Source organism: Microtus oregoni, unplaced genomic scaffold (assembly GCF_018167655.1).
Source record: "Microtus oregoni isolate MIOR12 unplaced genomic scaffold, Mior012 000011F_ref0000422, whole genome shotgun sequence".
In the NCBI taxonomy this organism is placed as follows: domain Eukaryota; kingdom Metazoa; phylum Chordata; class Mammalia; order Rodentia; family Cricetidae; genus Microtus; species Microtus oregoni.
The window spans coordinates 47,546,929-47,561,464 of NW_024543070.1; the positions used below are offsets into that span (position 1 = coordinate 47,546,929).

Here is a 14,536-nt window from a genome sequence, read left to right on the forward strand (position 1 = left end):
GATTACAGTAAATGATTTTATAATATGATAGCATTAATTCATACAAGAAGGGTCCCTGAAATGATTCTTTTAAGTCCTGGTTGTTTGGGGCCTTGCCACACGTTGTTGTTGTTTTTAACAGAGAAGCCAGGATAGGCCAAGCTCACTTGGGGGGTTAACTCTACTTAGGTTTTACCAGGATTGCAAGAGTTGTCAAGTCTCACTAGGTGCTCGTTCCACTCTCCTTTCTTCCATCTGGCCACACCCTGACCCCGCAGTGCCCAGGTGACCCTTCTGGTTGGGATATTAATAGCTGACAAAACACTTGAAGAGTTCAAATGAAATTCTCCTCCCCTCCCTCCTCCTTCCCTCTCCCTCTCGCCAGCACGTTCCGTCTGTGGCTTCGCCTTGGCCAGAGCAGAGGTTTTCTTCTGCCTTGCTCCTGCCCAAGTCTTGGCTTCTCTCACGGGAGATGCAGCATCTCAGTCTATGGTTGTCACATGGGTGACAATCTGGTACATAAGGAATTGAATTTCTCTAGAATATCTCTTTTCCTCTCAAGCAGGCTGTAAATACATCAAATTTAAAGTCTTTTTTATGTAAAAGAATTCATCCTAGCAGTTGTGACTCCCCTTCACACAAAGGGAATCTCATTAGCTTCCATGAGCTTGTGCTTCTAGATCTAAGACAATGGATACCAGGGCCTCCACTCTCTCACTGCCCTGAAGTTAGTGCTCCTTCCGGAAGCTGATAAAACTGATGCACCAAGCCAGATAACACAGCAGGTTCCTTGTAAAACCCAGAACAATTCAAACAAATGAGCTCTTTAAAGGGCAATAAAATTAGGAATTGAAATGATTCTTACATAACATATTATTTTAAAAGTGAAGGGCTCAAAATAAGGGACATATCCAGCAAATACTGTACAGAGACCCACTGGGGTTACCGTCTTGTGTACAAACCTCACCAATACGCCTGGACATAGTCTTATACATGGCACATACATATGGAATGTTTCTGCATCTCGGACTCAGTATCAACTCAGGTTGTAATTGCCATTCTTTTTCACCAGAACATACAATGTAAAACATAATTGTCTCTTAGGAATTCTCCTAAAGAACTCGGCCCTAAAACTCAGAACTGAGTTTCTCTCTATGATCACCCACACGGCATGTTCTCTCTTTTATTTTATCAAAATGGAAAGAGAATTTAGAGACAAGAACACGGACTGAAACAATAGCTACAAGAGGGAACCACAGACGTGGAGACAAGGTTATCCAATCGGTGCCTCCAATATACGGCTCCTGTTCCTGGAGCTCACGACATAGGAGGTAAGCGCCTACAAACTCAAAGGAGGTGCAGCAGTCAGCCAGGCTGGCGTCCCAGGCGCCACGGGACAGAGGTGCTGACCCACCACAGTCATTCAGCCTTCTTGCCCAAGATAAAATTGGAGCCTATGTTAGAATTTAAGCCAAGTTACTATCGTTCTTCACAAATCTCTGCCCACCAAAATTACGTACAGGGATGGGGGCGGGGCAGGGAGCTAGGGAAGCACTGAAGTCTAACAGTGAGATAAACAACAAAAGATAAAGGTGATAAAGGGGGAACAGGAAGAAAGCCAGCGGACTTCCAGATTTTCAGAGTCCCCTTCCAAGTGTGGCTGGTCCTGTGTGAAGAGGTGGAAGTGAGCGGACCACTGCGCTGAGGAAAAGCCAGTGAGGATTGTCCTTGACTTTCAAGTACTTCTAATTTCTCCTAAACAAATTGTCTGCCCTTAAACGAAAGCAGTACTGTCGAGTGTTTCAAAATAATATCATATGAACTTTCTATGTTATGGGTACACGGAGCTTTTCCCTGGAGTCCAGACAGGTTCGTGGAATAGCTCAGGCAAGGTGGGCAATGGAAGTTAGAGCTAAGAGTTTTTTGTGTTGTTTTGTTTAGTTTTTTTTCTGGTAACATAGATGAGTCTGAAGGATGCTATATTGAGTAAAAGAAGGCAGCCCTGCTAGATGAACGCCACGTGCTCTCTATTGCTAAGAAATCAACTCTTAATTGAGAAGTGTGGGTAGCAGAGGCCAGGGGAAGAGAGGAAGGGGGGTGGAGAGAGGGCAGGAGAGGAGAGGAAGGGGGATGGAGAGAGGGCAGGAGAGAGCACAGCATACAGCTGCTTAGGAGGAATGGCTCCTAATGTCTCCTAGTGCCATGGGCTGACTAGTTGACGACAATCAGACTGCAAAGTACAGAGCACAGAGGACTTAGCAATTTCTGGCAGCGAGAAGTAAGCACCCAAGGGAATCAATGTGCTGGTTACGTGGGTCTCATCACAATACATTGTGCTCATGGGATTTTATTATTATTTCTAATCCTTTGAGAACTTCATAAAATATATTTTAAACATATTGACACCCAGCTCCTCCCCATCACCTCTCCATAGCTCTCCCTCTCAATTTCCCCTTTCCTTCATAAGTTTAATAACTCATCAGCTCCAGTTTGTGTTGTCCCCAGGGGAGAGCCACCAGAGCACAAGTCCTCCACTGTCAACTGATCAAGACATCCTGGCAGGTCCATTGGTCAACATTCTAGCATGAAGAGAGAAGGGTTCAGAGGCCCCTCACCTCTAAGAAGCTATGAACATTTGTATTCATGCATTTGAACGGCATATGGCATCCTATAAGCATTTATAATCAAATTAAAATTTAAAGTTCAAATAAAGAGGTAGTTTCTCTTACATGGGTAGTGGGAGAATGACTGATGGGATCGCTCTGCTTTCTGTGTGAACGGCTAAACCAGTCCCTTCAAGCCCCGTATCTATGTCTTCACCATGTGATGCACAGATTAAGCATCCTTTGCTGTCACGTAGATGAATGTGATGAACGCGACATTGACATGAAAGTAAGAGAGACAGCTGGACAGAGGACCCAGTGGATAAGAGCACTGGCCACTCTCCTGGAGTTCAGTTCCCAGCACTTACAGAGTAGTTCACAACCATCTAAGACTCAGTACCAGGGGATACTAAGTATCCAAGGCTCCTTTCTGGTCTCCACAGGCTCTGCCCCCAGGTGGGAGAGATAGATGCATGCAGGCAACTGCTCATAGACAAAAATAAAAATTAAGTAAGTTTTTTTTTTCAGTAGGAAGAGATTTGTAAACTAAGACAGCTAGTGAGCCTGGGGTGGGCTCACACCTCCAAATAACAGGAAACAGGGCAATCATTTCTTCTGAAATAAATTTTTACTGCTGGTCAACTCTTTCAACTGACATTTTTTTCTGACATTATCAAGGATTGGTGAGTATTGGCATATTATCTCCTCCATTATAAGATTCCTGAGTTCAGTCTGAGGCTGTGAAGAAGAGAGCCAGAGTCTTCCTGACCCCTCTGGGAGGTTCTCAGTGCCTCTCACACAGGAGGAACGCACAGCACCATGCTCATCCCCACTGCGAGTTAACCATGGAGCTCTTCAAAACAGCTTTTTGTTTTGTCAGTGGCTTTCTGAGTCTATGAAGTTAAAATAATATTCTGAAAATGTCACACTAAAATTTTCTCAAGTGTCTTTATTCTCTGCATCTCTGAATAAGACAAGTATTTCACACAGAATTAAAAGAGAAAAAGGGAATTGCAAAAAAGCCCGAGGAGCTCAGCTGAAGAGCATACGGAGCAGATGAAGTGGAGGTATAAAATCTGCTTATGGCCTGCAGCAGGAGGCCTTCCAAAGACGCGTGGCTTAGACAAGAAAGATCACAGATTTGTCTCTATCAAAAAGCAAACATTTTTGTTTACCAAAAATATTACTGAAAAGTTATAATACACTGATGGGGGGGGTGGCTCACACCTGTAATCCCAGCACTTAGGAAACCAAGGCAGGGTTTACTACAAGTTAGAGGCCAGCCTGGGCTACAAAGTGAGAACCTATATCTAACGAACTAACATAACTTTAAAAACAATTGTTTAGAAACAAAAGATTAGAAAAAGCAGGAATAATATGCTTAACCAATAAAAATCTATACAAAATACACCACTGGGCAGTGTTGGCACACGTCTTTAATCCCAGCACTTGGGAAGCAGAGATCAGTGAGTTCCAGACCAGCCTGGTCTACAAAGAGAGTTCTAGAACAGCCAGGACTGTTACACAGAGAAACCCTGTCTCAAAAAAATAAAAAAATTGATATTTAAAAGTACTGTGTAATGTACACTAATAAAAAAATCACATTTTCCATGTGATAAAGATTCTTAACATCATTATTAATCAAAATATCAGCTTAATCTAAATTAATAAATATATAGAAGACTGGTAATATTCTCAACAGCTGGGAATAATAGAAGTGCACCCTTGTGCTGTTGCTGGATGACCTGACAAATAAAAGGGCTTGTTAGGGCATCTGCTCACATTTGAAGCACGGACTCTTCCCTCCCAGTCATCCATTTCCAACTCTCTCTATGTCTATCCATAAAATAATTTTCTGAAATTTGATTAAAACTTAAATGTCAAGATGTACCAAATAAATCACAATTCATTCGCAATAATAAGAATATATAACAATTATTCAAAGCTAGGAATGCCTGTGCTTCACAAACTACACTCAGTGTGTTCACAACAGCTCTGTGAGGTGGGTCTGAGCATTGCCTGCTGCAGCCTAGATCTGGACTGTGCCCCAGGGACTTGTGTGTAAGGATTTATTTTTTTCTGGTGCAATCAGGAGGTGAGAACCTCGAAGAGTGGAAAGAGAAACGAGGTTATTCAGGGCCTGCCCTCAAAGGGGACACCTGGATCCCAAAACCTTCCTCTCTCCTCCTTTTCTTCATCCTTTCTGGCCAGAAGAAGGTGCATAATTGTGCCCTTCTGTGTTCCCACTGTGATGAACCACCACAGGCCAAAAGCAACGGGACCAACTGACCTTAGTCTAAACCTCCAATGCTGTGACCCAGAAAGAACCTCATCTTTTTGACTGTCTTGGCTCTTTCTTTAGAGTGCTAGGAAGCTACCTTAGCGATTTGAATGAGAATGGCCCCCATAGGCTCCTGTATTGAATGCTTTGTCATTGGGGTGTGGGGCTCTTTGAGAAGGGTTAAGAGGTTTGGCTAGTCTCTTTCTCTGCCTGCTCAGGCTGTAGCTCTCAGTTTCTTCTCCAGGACCATGTCTGCCTGCTGCCATACTCCTGCCAAGAGGATACTGAACTAAGCCTCTGAGACCCCCAATTAAACCCTTTGCTCTGTCACTGTTTTCTTGGTCAGAGCGTCTCTTCACAGCAGCCGAATACTGACTAAAACAGCTACTAACCCATGGGCAGGAGACAGCGGGTTTCAGGAGGCCTAATGTGGGGTGCAGGGAAGTACTACTAAATAATATACAGTAGCTGCCTGGGTGCTGGTAGAAAGGGCTGCCGGGCAAACTGTGACCTCGGGAAATATGCAGAACAAGGCTGGTGCTATGACTTCCCTGTGGAATAAAAAAAGAAGCCCTGTTCTGATTATCTACATAAAAGTGAAGCTGTGTATTTGATCATTTACATAATGTATGCATCCTGCAAGATAAAGACAGTTCTCTCTGGGAGTGGAACCAGCAGTGTGAGAAAGGGGGTGGGGAATTTAGGAGTGGAACCAGCTTTGTGAGAAGAGGGGGAGGGGGCTTCTGTTTTTGACTTACATCTTCCTAAGCCACATGAAAGTTTGGAAAACAAACTTTTGTTAGCGTTCTAATTTATCTACACTGCAATTTTTTTCAAAAGTGAAAGACGCATGTGGAAAAAGTTTGCCTTCTCAGATTTTTCCATGGTCATGTTTCTGGCTTTGGTCACATGTTTCTCTCTTCTAAAGAAAAGCTGACCCAAATCTGTGTTGAGCGGCAGCCCTTCAGCTCTCTGGGCTGCTCTGAGCACCTAGAAAAGGCAAAAACCACCAGCAGAGTTAGCTCCAGCCCTGCAATGTTTACCAACATTTTTAAATGTGTGGAATTCTTCGGGCTGAAAGACACTCTAGGTCAGTTCAGAGCACTGACTTCAGTGTGGAGAAGAGAAACATGGACCTGTGCTCCCAGACGGTGTCATTTTATGTCTGTCTTAACTGAAAATCGGGGGTGAACTGAGATGGGGTATGAATCCATGCAGGCTAGGAGCATACAGATGCAATCTCTTGACCACTGAGATATTTCCATCTGCACCCGAAGGATGCATCGATGCAGGGGGAGAAACACCACCTGTGCATTTCCATCAGGGAGTGCAACACTCTGATAGCCACGCCTGCTCCTCACTCGTGTGGGGAGTGCCAAGCCTGCCAGCCCCACCTATGGCAGGGCTCCCAGAGTGGAGCACCCCCTGAAGAACTGGCAACCCATATGCCAAGATTCTTCCATTCCTGTCGGAGCAGGGAGGGCAAGAAGCCCTGTGAGTGCCAAGGAAGACTTGGTCAGAGTGTGTGTGCGTGCATGCGTTTACTGCACATTTGCGGTCCTGTTGCTGTTCCTTAGCAACAAGTCACTCTGAAAATTCGTTAAGAGCCATATCATTGAAAAAATAATCAAAATAAACTGGCAGCAGTCTTAGAAGAAAAAGAATCAAATTATACTTACAGGAATATCAATCTGGTCACGGATGTAGGTAGACTCACGTGTTTTATGTACTCATATGTAGTTAGACTCACGTGTTTTATGTACTCATATTAAATATGCATAAGATTAACTGAGTTACATGGCCAAACACTAATAGTACCCTTTTTTTGGAACTCCTCTATGCTAATAATAACTAGACATTCAATAAAATAAGTAACTATACAGAAATAAACAAGAGAAATGGAAAGGAAAAAACTCTACTGCTTGACGTTGTTACTGTCACAAATCCAACCGCCTATCAGACATTAGCAAGAAGATGCTTAAACTATAGTAAAGAAGTAACAGTGAAAGATAAATTCTAGATTAACAGTGCAATTTGAGCCACCAGATGACACCTCCGCCAGCTTCTGAATGGAGCCACAAGCACCAAAGCCACATGTTCAAAGGCAGCAGTTGAAGAGCTTCCTAAGCAAAGTTGAAAACCAAAGTACACCTTCCAAACTCAGAAACCACTGCTCAAAACAGAGTCCTGCAAAAGCCAAGTGCCCTGGGACAGGACCTGTCCAGATGACTTCTCGTCAATGACCCCAATTATCTCAAGTCAGAGGAAATTAGAAACAGTGGGGTTTGTCCCTTCCAGCAATTAGGGGGAAAAAAACCAGACTCTCTCTTCAGCCATTTACATGTGAGTTATCGTCCAAATATTAAGTCCTTAGTAATTAATAACTTACATTGGATGACGCTAATAGCTCTCTGTTATCATTCAGTCTATTAATATTTATTGAGTACCAAGTGGACTAGGCACTAAGTAACCAGAGATGAGCAGACAGAACTGACACTCAGTACCCACCCGTGCAAACAGAGGCTTTTTCTACCCCACCCAGTCCTGAGGCCCTTTTAAAATAATCACTCAGAGGCTTAATATTAATTACCAACTGTTTGACCTATTAGCTCAGGCTTATTATTAACTAGCTCTTACCACTAAGTCATCCCATTTCTATTAGTCTACATTTTACCCTGAGGCTTGTGACTTGCTACCTCACCTCTTGCTCCCCTGGCAGTGGTTGCTGGCATCTCTCTGACTCTGCTCTTCTCCCTTATCTCTGCTTGGATTTCCCACCTGGTTCTATTCTGCCTTGCTATTGGCCAAACAAGATTTTATATTAACCAATAGTAATAAAATATATTCACAGTGTACAGAGAAGTTATCCCACAGCCACACTATCAGCAATCTGCTTCCACCGAGTAGACAGAGCAGAGGGCCAATGAAGCTCACTCCTTTGGCTCCATCTCCAAAGACAATACCACAGCTCTCTGGTGTTGCAATGCATTTAACTCCCTGGTTTGCAATGCAGATCTCAACTCCCACAGAAGCAAGGTCACAAATAATATTTGGGTCCTCATAAGGATTATTGTTTTTTCCCTGCATTCAGCTACAGTGTGGCAACCGGAGGGTTTTGGCTTGTATTACCCCAGGTTCTTTAAATCAGCAGTATTAAACCATTCGTTCATCACCTGAAAGGTTGTGATGCGAATAGACATAGTTGGCATGCAAGACAAGCCATGTTCCCCTCAAAGTTCATGTATTAGAAGAACGGTAGCCAGCGTGGTGGCATTGAAAGGTGGTATAGAATGTTTAAGAGATAGGGCCTAGTGCATGATACTTAGGTCACTGGCGTGCTGATCCTGCAAGGAGTTAATATTGACTTTGCAGAGTAAGTTCATGTGAGAGAAAGAGATGATAAAAGAGGAAGATTGGTCCGCCCTGCCGTTGGCTTCTTTACTAAACATGTGATTTGATATTTCTCCATTGTTCAACCTTCCTCTGTATTTGACAAAGGGAAAGGCCTCACCTCAGGAGAGGTGGCAGTAGGCTGTTTAGGTTCTCAGACGTTCAAACTGTGAGCTGAACAGATCTCGTTTTTATATATAGCCCCCAGCTTCAGGTATTTAGTTTCCATAGCCATGGAAAATGAATGCAGCCGGGATGGACACAAAGCCCTGAATGCCTAACGGTGGACTGGAAGCCCTCCTCTGTCTTGACTTGTCCCTAAGACATGGAATATATTGGGGTTCAAACCTCACCAAAAAGCCTGTAAGGGTATAAATTTCATGTGCATACCAGCTACTGGTCCCTCTTTGACTCCACACTTCTGGCAAGGCTGTGCAGCTTCTTCTATTGCTCCTACAGACCCCTGACTGGCATAGTGTCTGATTATTTCAGAAGGAAAACGTTTGCGCAGTCTTCCCATTTTACAACATACATTTTGAGTGCAATCTCCACTCTAATAGCATTGAAGGTGCACCAGCACATTAATTTTTAACCAGCACTTTAGGCTCGGGTTTGCTTGGGCTTGATACATGAACCCCATCTTAATTTCTAGATCCCAAAGATGATGACGTCAGCATCTGATTTGTTAAGCAATAACCTCAGATGGGGGTCAGTTTGTGCGCGCCATAGCACAGACGGAAACACCGATGAAAGCAAAAATAAAGCAAACCCCAGCTGCTCCAAAGAGAAACTGAGTCTCTGAGACAACACTCTCAAACACATTTTATTTACATTTAGGAGTTAGAGGGGGGAAAAAACCCATACCTATAGCTGTTATGGCTGGACGTCATGGACTGCCCTGGTCAAGGCCAAACAAGTTCTTCCTCTAAATTCATTAAGGATACCCTCGGGTTGTGCTCAGAAAAGGCAGGCATTTGGTGGTAACACAACCTTCTTGGGAACGAATATCTACCCTTTTCCCCTCCCATTGCTGCACTACTGAGAAAACAGGTCGCCATTCACAGGAACTTCTCTTCGGTGTGTAGTTCCTGGACAGCAGCAGGAAGATTTCCCAGATTCCACTCCCAGCATTCCCACCACTGCCGATGAACTCCCGGAATGGGCTGGGTACACCCTTCCTCATGATGAAACCCCTCCTGTCAAATCCTTTCAGAAAGGAGCCAGCTGCTCTCCAGGGCAAGCTGTGCTTGGGGACAGGCACTCAAAATGCCCCCAAGGAAATAAAGCACCCGGTGAAGGTGAGAAACATAAACGCTCCTGGTGGGTACCCAGCATGTGGGGAGCAGACAGCTAGTCCAGCCTGGTGCTTGGGGAGAAATGGCTGTTTGGTGTGCTTGGCAACCCCACACTGTCACATGAGGAGAAAGATGTGGCAGCCCACATTCATGACCAGGGGTTAGTGATTCTCAAGGCTAGGGTGAAAACTGTTCAGATGCAGTTGCTGAGCCATACAGGCCTGGCTACCTCAGAACTTTGGGGAGCCCTGCAATGCTTGTTTCCCTGTCGGTTTCTGCTAGGCTCAAGAGGCCACTTTCACAATGACTGCAGTCCCTCAGCCCTCCTCTTCTCCCAGGCCTCACAGTTTACTAGAGCAAAGGGGATTTTCTCCAAAGGAAGCATCAAAGACCCACAGGCTAAGAGATGGCCACAGTAAGACTGGAAGGGTTTTTATCGCGTTTTGTGTTATGTCTGAAGAGATGACCACTGAGCATCCTCATCTTGGTCACCAAAAGAATGAGGCAAGGAAACAGCAGGAAAGGTCATCCGCCCTAGGGCCATGCACCCTGGCCAAGATACTGCGTGAGCATCCCTTTTCAAGTGACGAGCAGGGCCAGAGTCATTCCCGCTGACCACACAGGTGAAAGACCCGTACCATCCTCCATCAAGCCCTCTTACAACTTCCCCTCCTAGGCCCTCACAGTACAGAACTGCCAGAGAACAAACAAAATACAGTAATCTCACTGCAGTCAATACAATGGCTTAAACATCACAGCAAGTGCCTCAAAGTCAAGGGAATGTCTCACTTTTATATAAAAAGCATTTATTCAAGTGTCTCCGCATGACCACCCCTAAACAGAATTCATTGGCCTTAAGAGCATCAATTATGTGTTCACGGAAACAGTCTCTGGTTCTCAGCCCTGAGAATTTTTCCACTTAAATAAGAACCCATCCATGCACAAACTCACGGTACCATGGTGGCTTTCTTATTTTGCTTCTGTCAGTGTTAATTTTCCAAAAAACGGAAATACGGAAAAGCAATAGCAAGAGAAATCGGGTGGCAGAAGACTTAGACTCTCAATATACAACAGAAAGTAGCAGGTGTCATGGCCGTGGAGTCTTCTGCCCCCGTGCCTCACCCAACCACAACAGGACACTCAAGTACTGCTGCATGCCTACACTGCTGAGTTAGTTCCTACCCGAGACACCAGTCCATCCTTCCTGGGACAACTGTGCTCGCAGGAAAGTGGGCAGTGTTGAGTAATCACGAGTTTGTTCTGTCTTGATTTGTAGTATTATACCCTTGTTGCTATTTTTCCGGCTTAAACACCAGTCATCATAAATGCAGCCACTTCCTCCTTTAGTGATAATTAGCGTTAGTCATGAGCCAAAAATGAGTCCACTTAAAGAAGCAAAACAAGTGTGGCTTTGCTTACCTTTCATGCCAAACTTGGAATGCCTTGCCAACTTGAGCAGAAGCAGCATCACCAGCAGACAGAATCCCACCACAGACGCAATCACCACCACAGCATAGACCTGGAGAGAAAGCGAGGCTGTGACGACCTTGCAAAACCACTCCCTGCTCTTGGATAATAGTGATGCCCACGGCAGTTAGCATTTCCTGAACACTTACTATTATGATGCCCATGCTACAAAGGAGAAGCATGTCAAACGTATAAACAGATCTCTAACTGATACCATGTGGATAATCGTATCTATGGCTACATCTGTCTATTCATCCCTCCATCTGGAGACACAGGAGTAAAGGGGAAGGAGAGGGAGGGGTGGTAGATGAATAAATATGAATATTTTGTTGCTAGTAAAAAATACAGTGGGGTTAATTTTATTATTCTCATTACTGTTGTACATGCTAAAACGTTGTTCATGGTGAACATCCTTCTTAGTTTAGTGCCACACCTTGCAGGAGCCAGGGCACGCCAGAAACAGGGCAGTGTTTTGCTGTGCCTCCCAGCGCTGAACAGGACTGGAGATAGAAATCACTGATCCGTACACTTTTCTGCATGGGTGATACCCACCAGGAAAGGCTTTTTATGTTTAAAAAAATGGAATTGCAAGTTGTGAGTTCTGCAAGTAGAAAGAGTAGCTGTGTGAATTCTGTCACAACCCCAAGGCAGAGGCGACAATGGAAACTTAGTATTCACTGCCACCGCTGCTCCTCTGGGTACACTGTGATCATCTTGCTTGAAGGACATGGTGACATTGTAGAGACAAAGATGTGATAATGTAACACACTGAACATTGCTTTTAGGTTTTGCTCAGGCCAAGGATTCTAATTTGCTTTCTGTTGCTGTGATAAACACCATGACTGAAAACAAGCCAGGAAGAAAGGGCTTATTTCATCTTACAGTTTACAGTCTGCCATCAGGGGAAGCCAGGGCAGGAGCCTGAGGCAGGAACCATGGAACCCTGTGGAAGGATGCTGCTTACTGCCTTGTTTCCCACGGCTTGTTCAGTTTTTCTCTCCTATATATCCCAGAACCACCCACCAAGGTGGCTCCACCCACAATTAATCCACATCACGCCACTTCATCAAGAAAATGCCCTGCAGACACGCCCCCAGGGCCAATCAGGCGGAGCCAATCCTTCAGTTGAGATTCTGTCTTTCCAGGTGATCCTAGTCTGTGTCAGATGACAAACTTAACCAGCACATCAAGGTTCGGGGGCCGGCAAGCTTCTGTTAATGCTCTGACAGATGGAACATGCAGATTCTGCCAGGCACATAGCCCCTGTTCACAAGAACTCAGCTCTGCAGTGTAAGTTGAAAACAGCCATAGAAGATGTGAAAACAAACTTGCAAGGTCATGTTCTAATAAAGCTTTATTCATAAAAACTGACGCTGCACTTTGACAGTGCTTACCAACTCCTGTGGTAACTGTCACTAAAAAGCTTAAACTCCATGTGTCATTCACTCTGTGTGATATCCCTTAAAGCAGTATTATTTTTCCCTCTAAGGTAATTGTTAATACTCCTTAACAAATTGATCTTGGCTCCTGTTTCTCTGGAAGACGCACTCCCTGTCTTGCTGTGGTTAGGGGCATTCTCGACACTAGTTGAGACTGGTTTAGCAAAGGGTGGAGCATGTCCTTGATGATTTGAGGTCTCAGTCAAAGGTCATGGTCATCAGCAAGCCTTGGTGTTGTCACTCAAAGACCTGGCAACTTTAGATTTGACGGTGGATCTGGGGGTGGCGCTACAAGCACTTAGAGAGTAAAATCCAGGAGTCTGCTAACCATCTACCATGGCCAGGAAAGTCCTTAGAGCTCCTCACCACCAAAGCCAAGAGTGTCAAGTCTGAGAAGCCCTACTCCACCTGCCTCTGGAACTTTCTCCCTGCTGTGATGAGAACCAGCTCTCCAAAGGGCAGCTGTGTATCAGCCAGGTCCTACAGGCAGGACAAGGCTGAAGAGACTCCCAGTAACACCAGTAACACACGCAGTGAAGCATACGAGAAATGGCCGCAGTGCTCAGTCACTAAGATGCGGGGATGTTTGTTACTGCAGCATAGCAGATGCTGACACTACAGGCTATAGATTTAGATTCGACTTCTTCCTGAGTGTGAAGTTCAGCTGCGCTGCTCTGCGTCTCATCATCTTCACGTGTGACTACTCTCTGCCCTGTGGACTGTATAATCCTCTGTGAGTTCGTGCAGACAGTGAACTAAGAACCGTGACTAGGACAGTAGCAGCACAGTAATTAAGATGATGGCAGGACAGATGGTCATAGGATCAAAACTAAAACTCGTAAAAAGGTAAATAAATATCCCAAGGACACACAGCTTGCATGTGAACCAGTCTGCCCAGTTATTTAAATTAGCTGTAATTTATTCGCAACAAAGTGTATAGTTCACAAAGAAGGCAGGAAAATAAAAACTCAATGCTAATCCCGCTGCAGTTTCGCTGTCTGGTGTCAGATAAGAGAGGCATTGAGACAGTCACAAAGCACCTGCCAGGCACTGGCCATGGCGGGTGTCCTGCAGGCGTCTGATAACGGACCCTTTCGCTGCTTCTCTTCAGTGCTTCCGGATACAACGTCAGCAAAACTCTGGGTATAGACTTATAGCCTCATCAGCCTATACGTCCTCAGAGGGACAGAGGTTCCCTCGTGGCTGGCAGGGGGCCACCTTGTTCTAATCAAATCCACCTCCTTCAAACTTGCCCAATATAGCCACACTGAACAAACTACTCGGGTGTTGGTTAACCACCAGCCTTCTCTTTCCTAAGAAACAGTCACGACACCACAAAGTAGTCACCTTTGTTTTATTTCATAGTGACTGCAAAGAAAAAAATTGATACTATGTTGTGATAACTGTTAAGTTTTATTAGCAATTTTAAACTCTTACCATGCCTAAATTTGTAAACCAAACTTTATTGTGGGTATTCATAGGGAAAGTCCCAGCCAAGCTTCAACGCTACCTGAAATTTTAAGCATCTGCTGGAGGTTTCAGACCATGTCCTTTTCAGTGAAAAAGAGTGGCAGCTGAGCCAGCAAGATGACCCAGGAGGTAAAAACACTTGCCTACTGCAAGCCTGATGACCTGGGTTTGAGCCTTGCAACCACAGGGGAAAGTGGTCTCCTGACTGAGGCAGGAGCATACCCAAACATACACACACACATCATACAAATGGATGGCACACACACACACACACACACACACACACACACACACACTTGCATGTAGATTACCGTAAGTGACCAAATGCATTACCCTGGCATAACAGGATGGGGGCCAGAGTGAATCAGCTGCAGAGCTTGTTACTTGTTACTTGTAGCTTGTTACATTGTTTCAGTTCTTGTTCTTTGCCAAATGATCTCCTATTTCATCATTTGCAACGCTTATCAGTGTACCCCGAACAAAGCAGCGTGAGTTATGTTAACTGCTGTGTGATTGACACATGACGTTCAGACTGTAACACAGGCAGGCAGAAACAGTGAGCCCCATCAATGTTAGAAGCTGGATTATCTGCCGGATGGTGGTGACCCACAC

General features: G+C 44.8%; 1 protein-coding gene across 6 annotated transcripts in view; it reads right to left on the reverse strand.

Moving 5' to 3' along the window:
* LOC121453299 (BDNF/NT-3 growth factors receptor) overlaps positions 1-14,536 on the reverse strand; it is a 328,350-nt gene that overhangs the window by 239,838 nt on the left and 73,976 nt on the right. For all 6 annotated transcript variants that reach the window (XM_041659956.1, XM_041659957.1, XM_041659958.1 and 3 more), the window contains exon 12: positions 10,968-11,067. In XM_041659956.1, the coding sequence (XP_041515890.1) occupies positions 10,968-11,067 (100 nt within the window). The remainder of the gene's footprint in view (positions 1-10,967; positions 11,068-14,536) is intronic.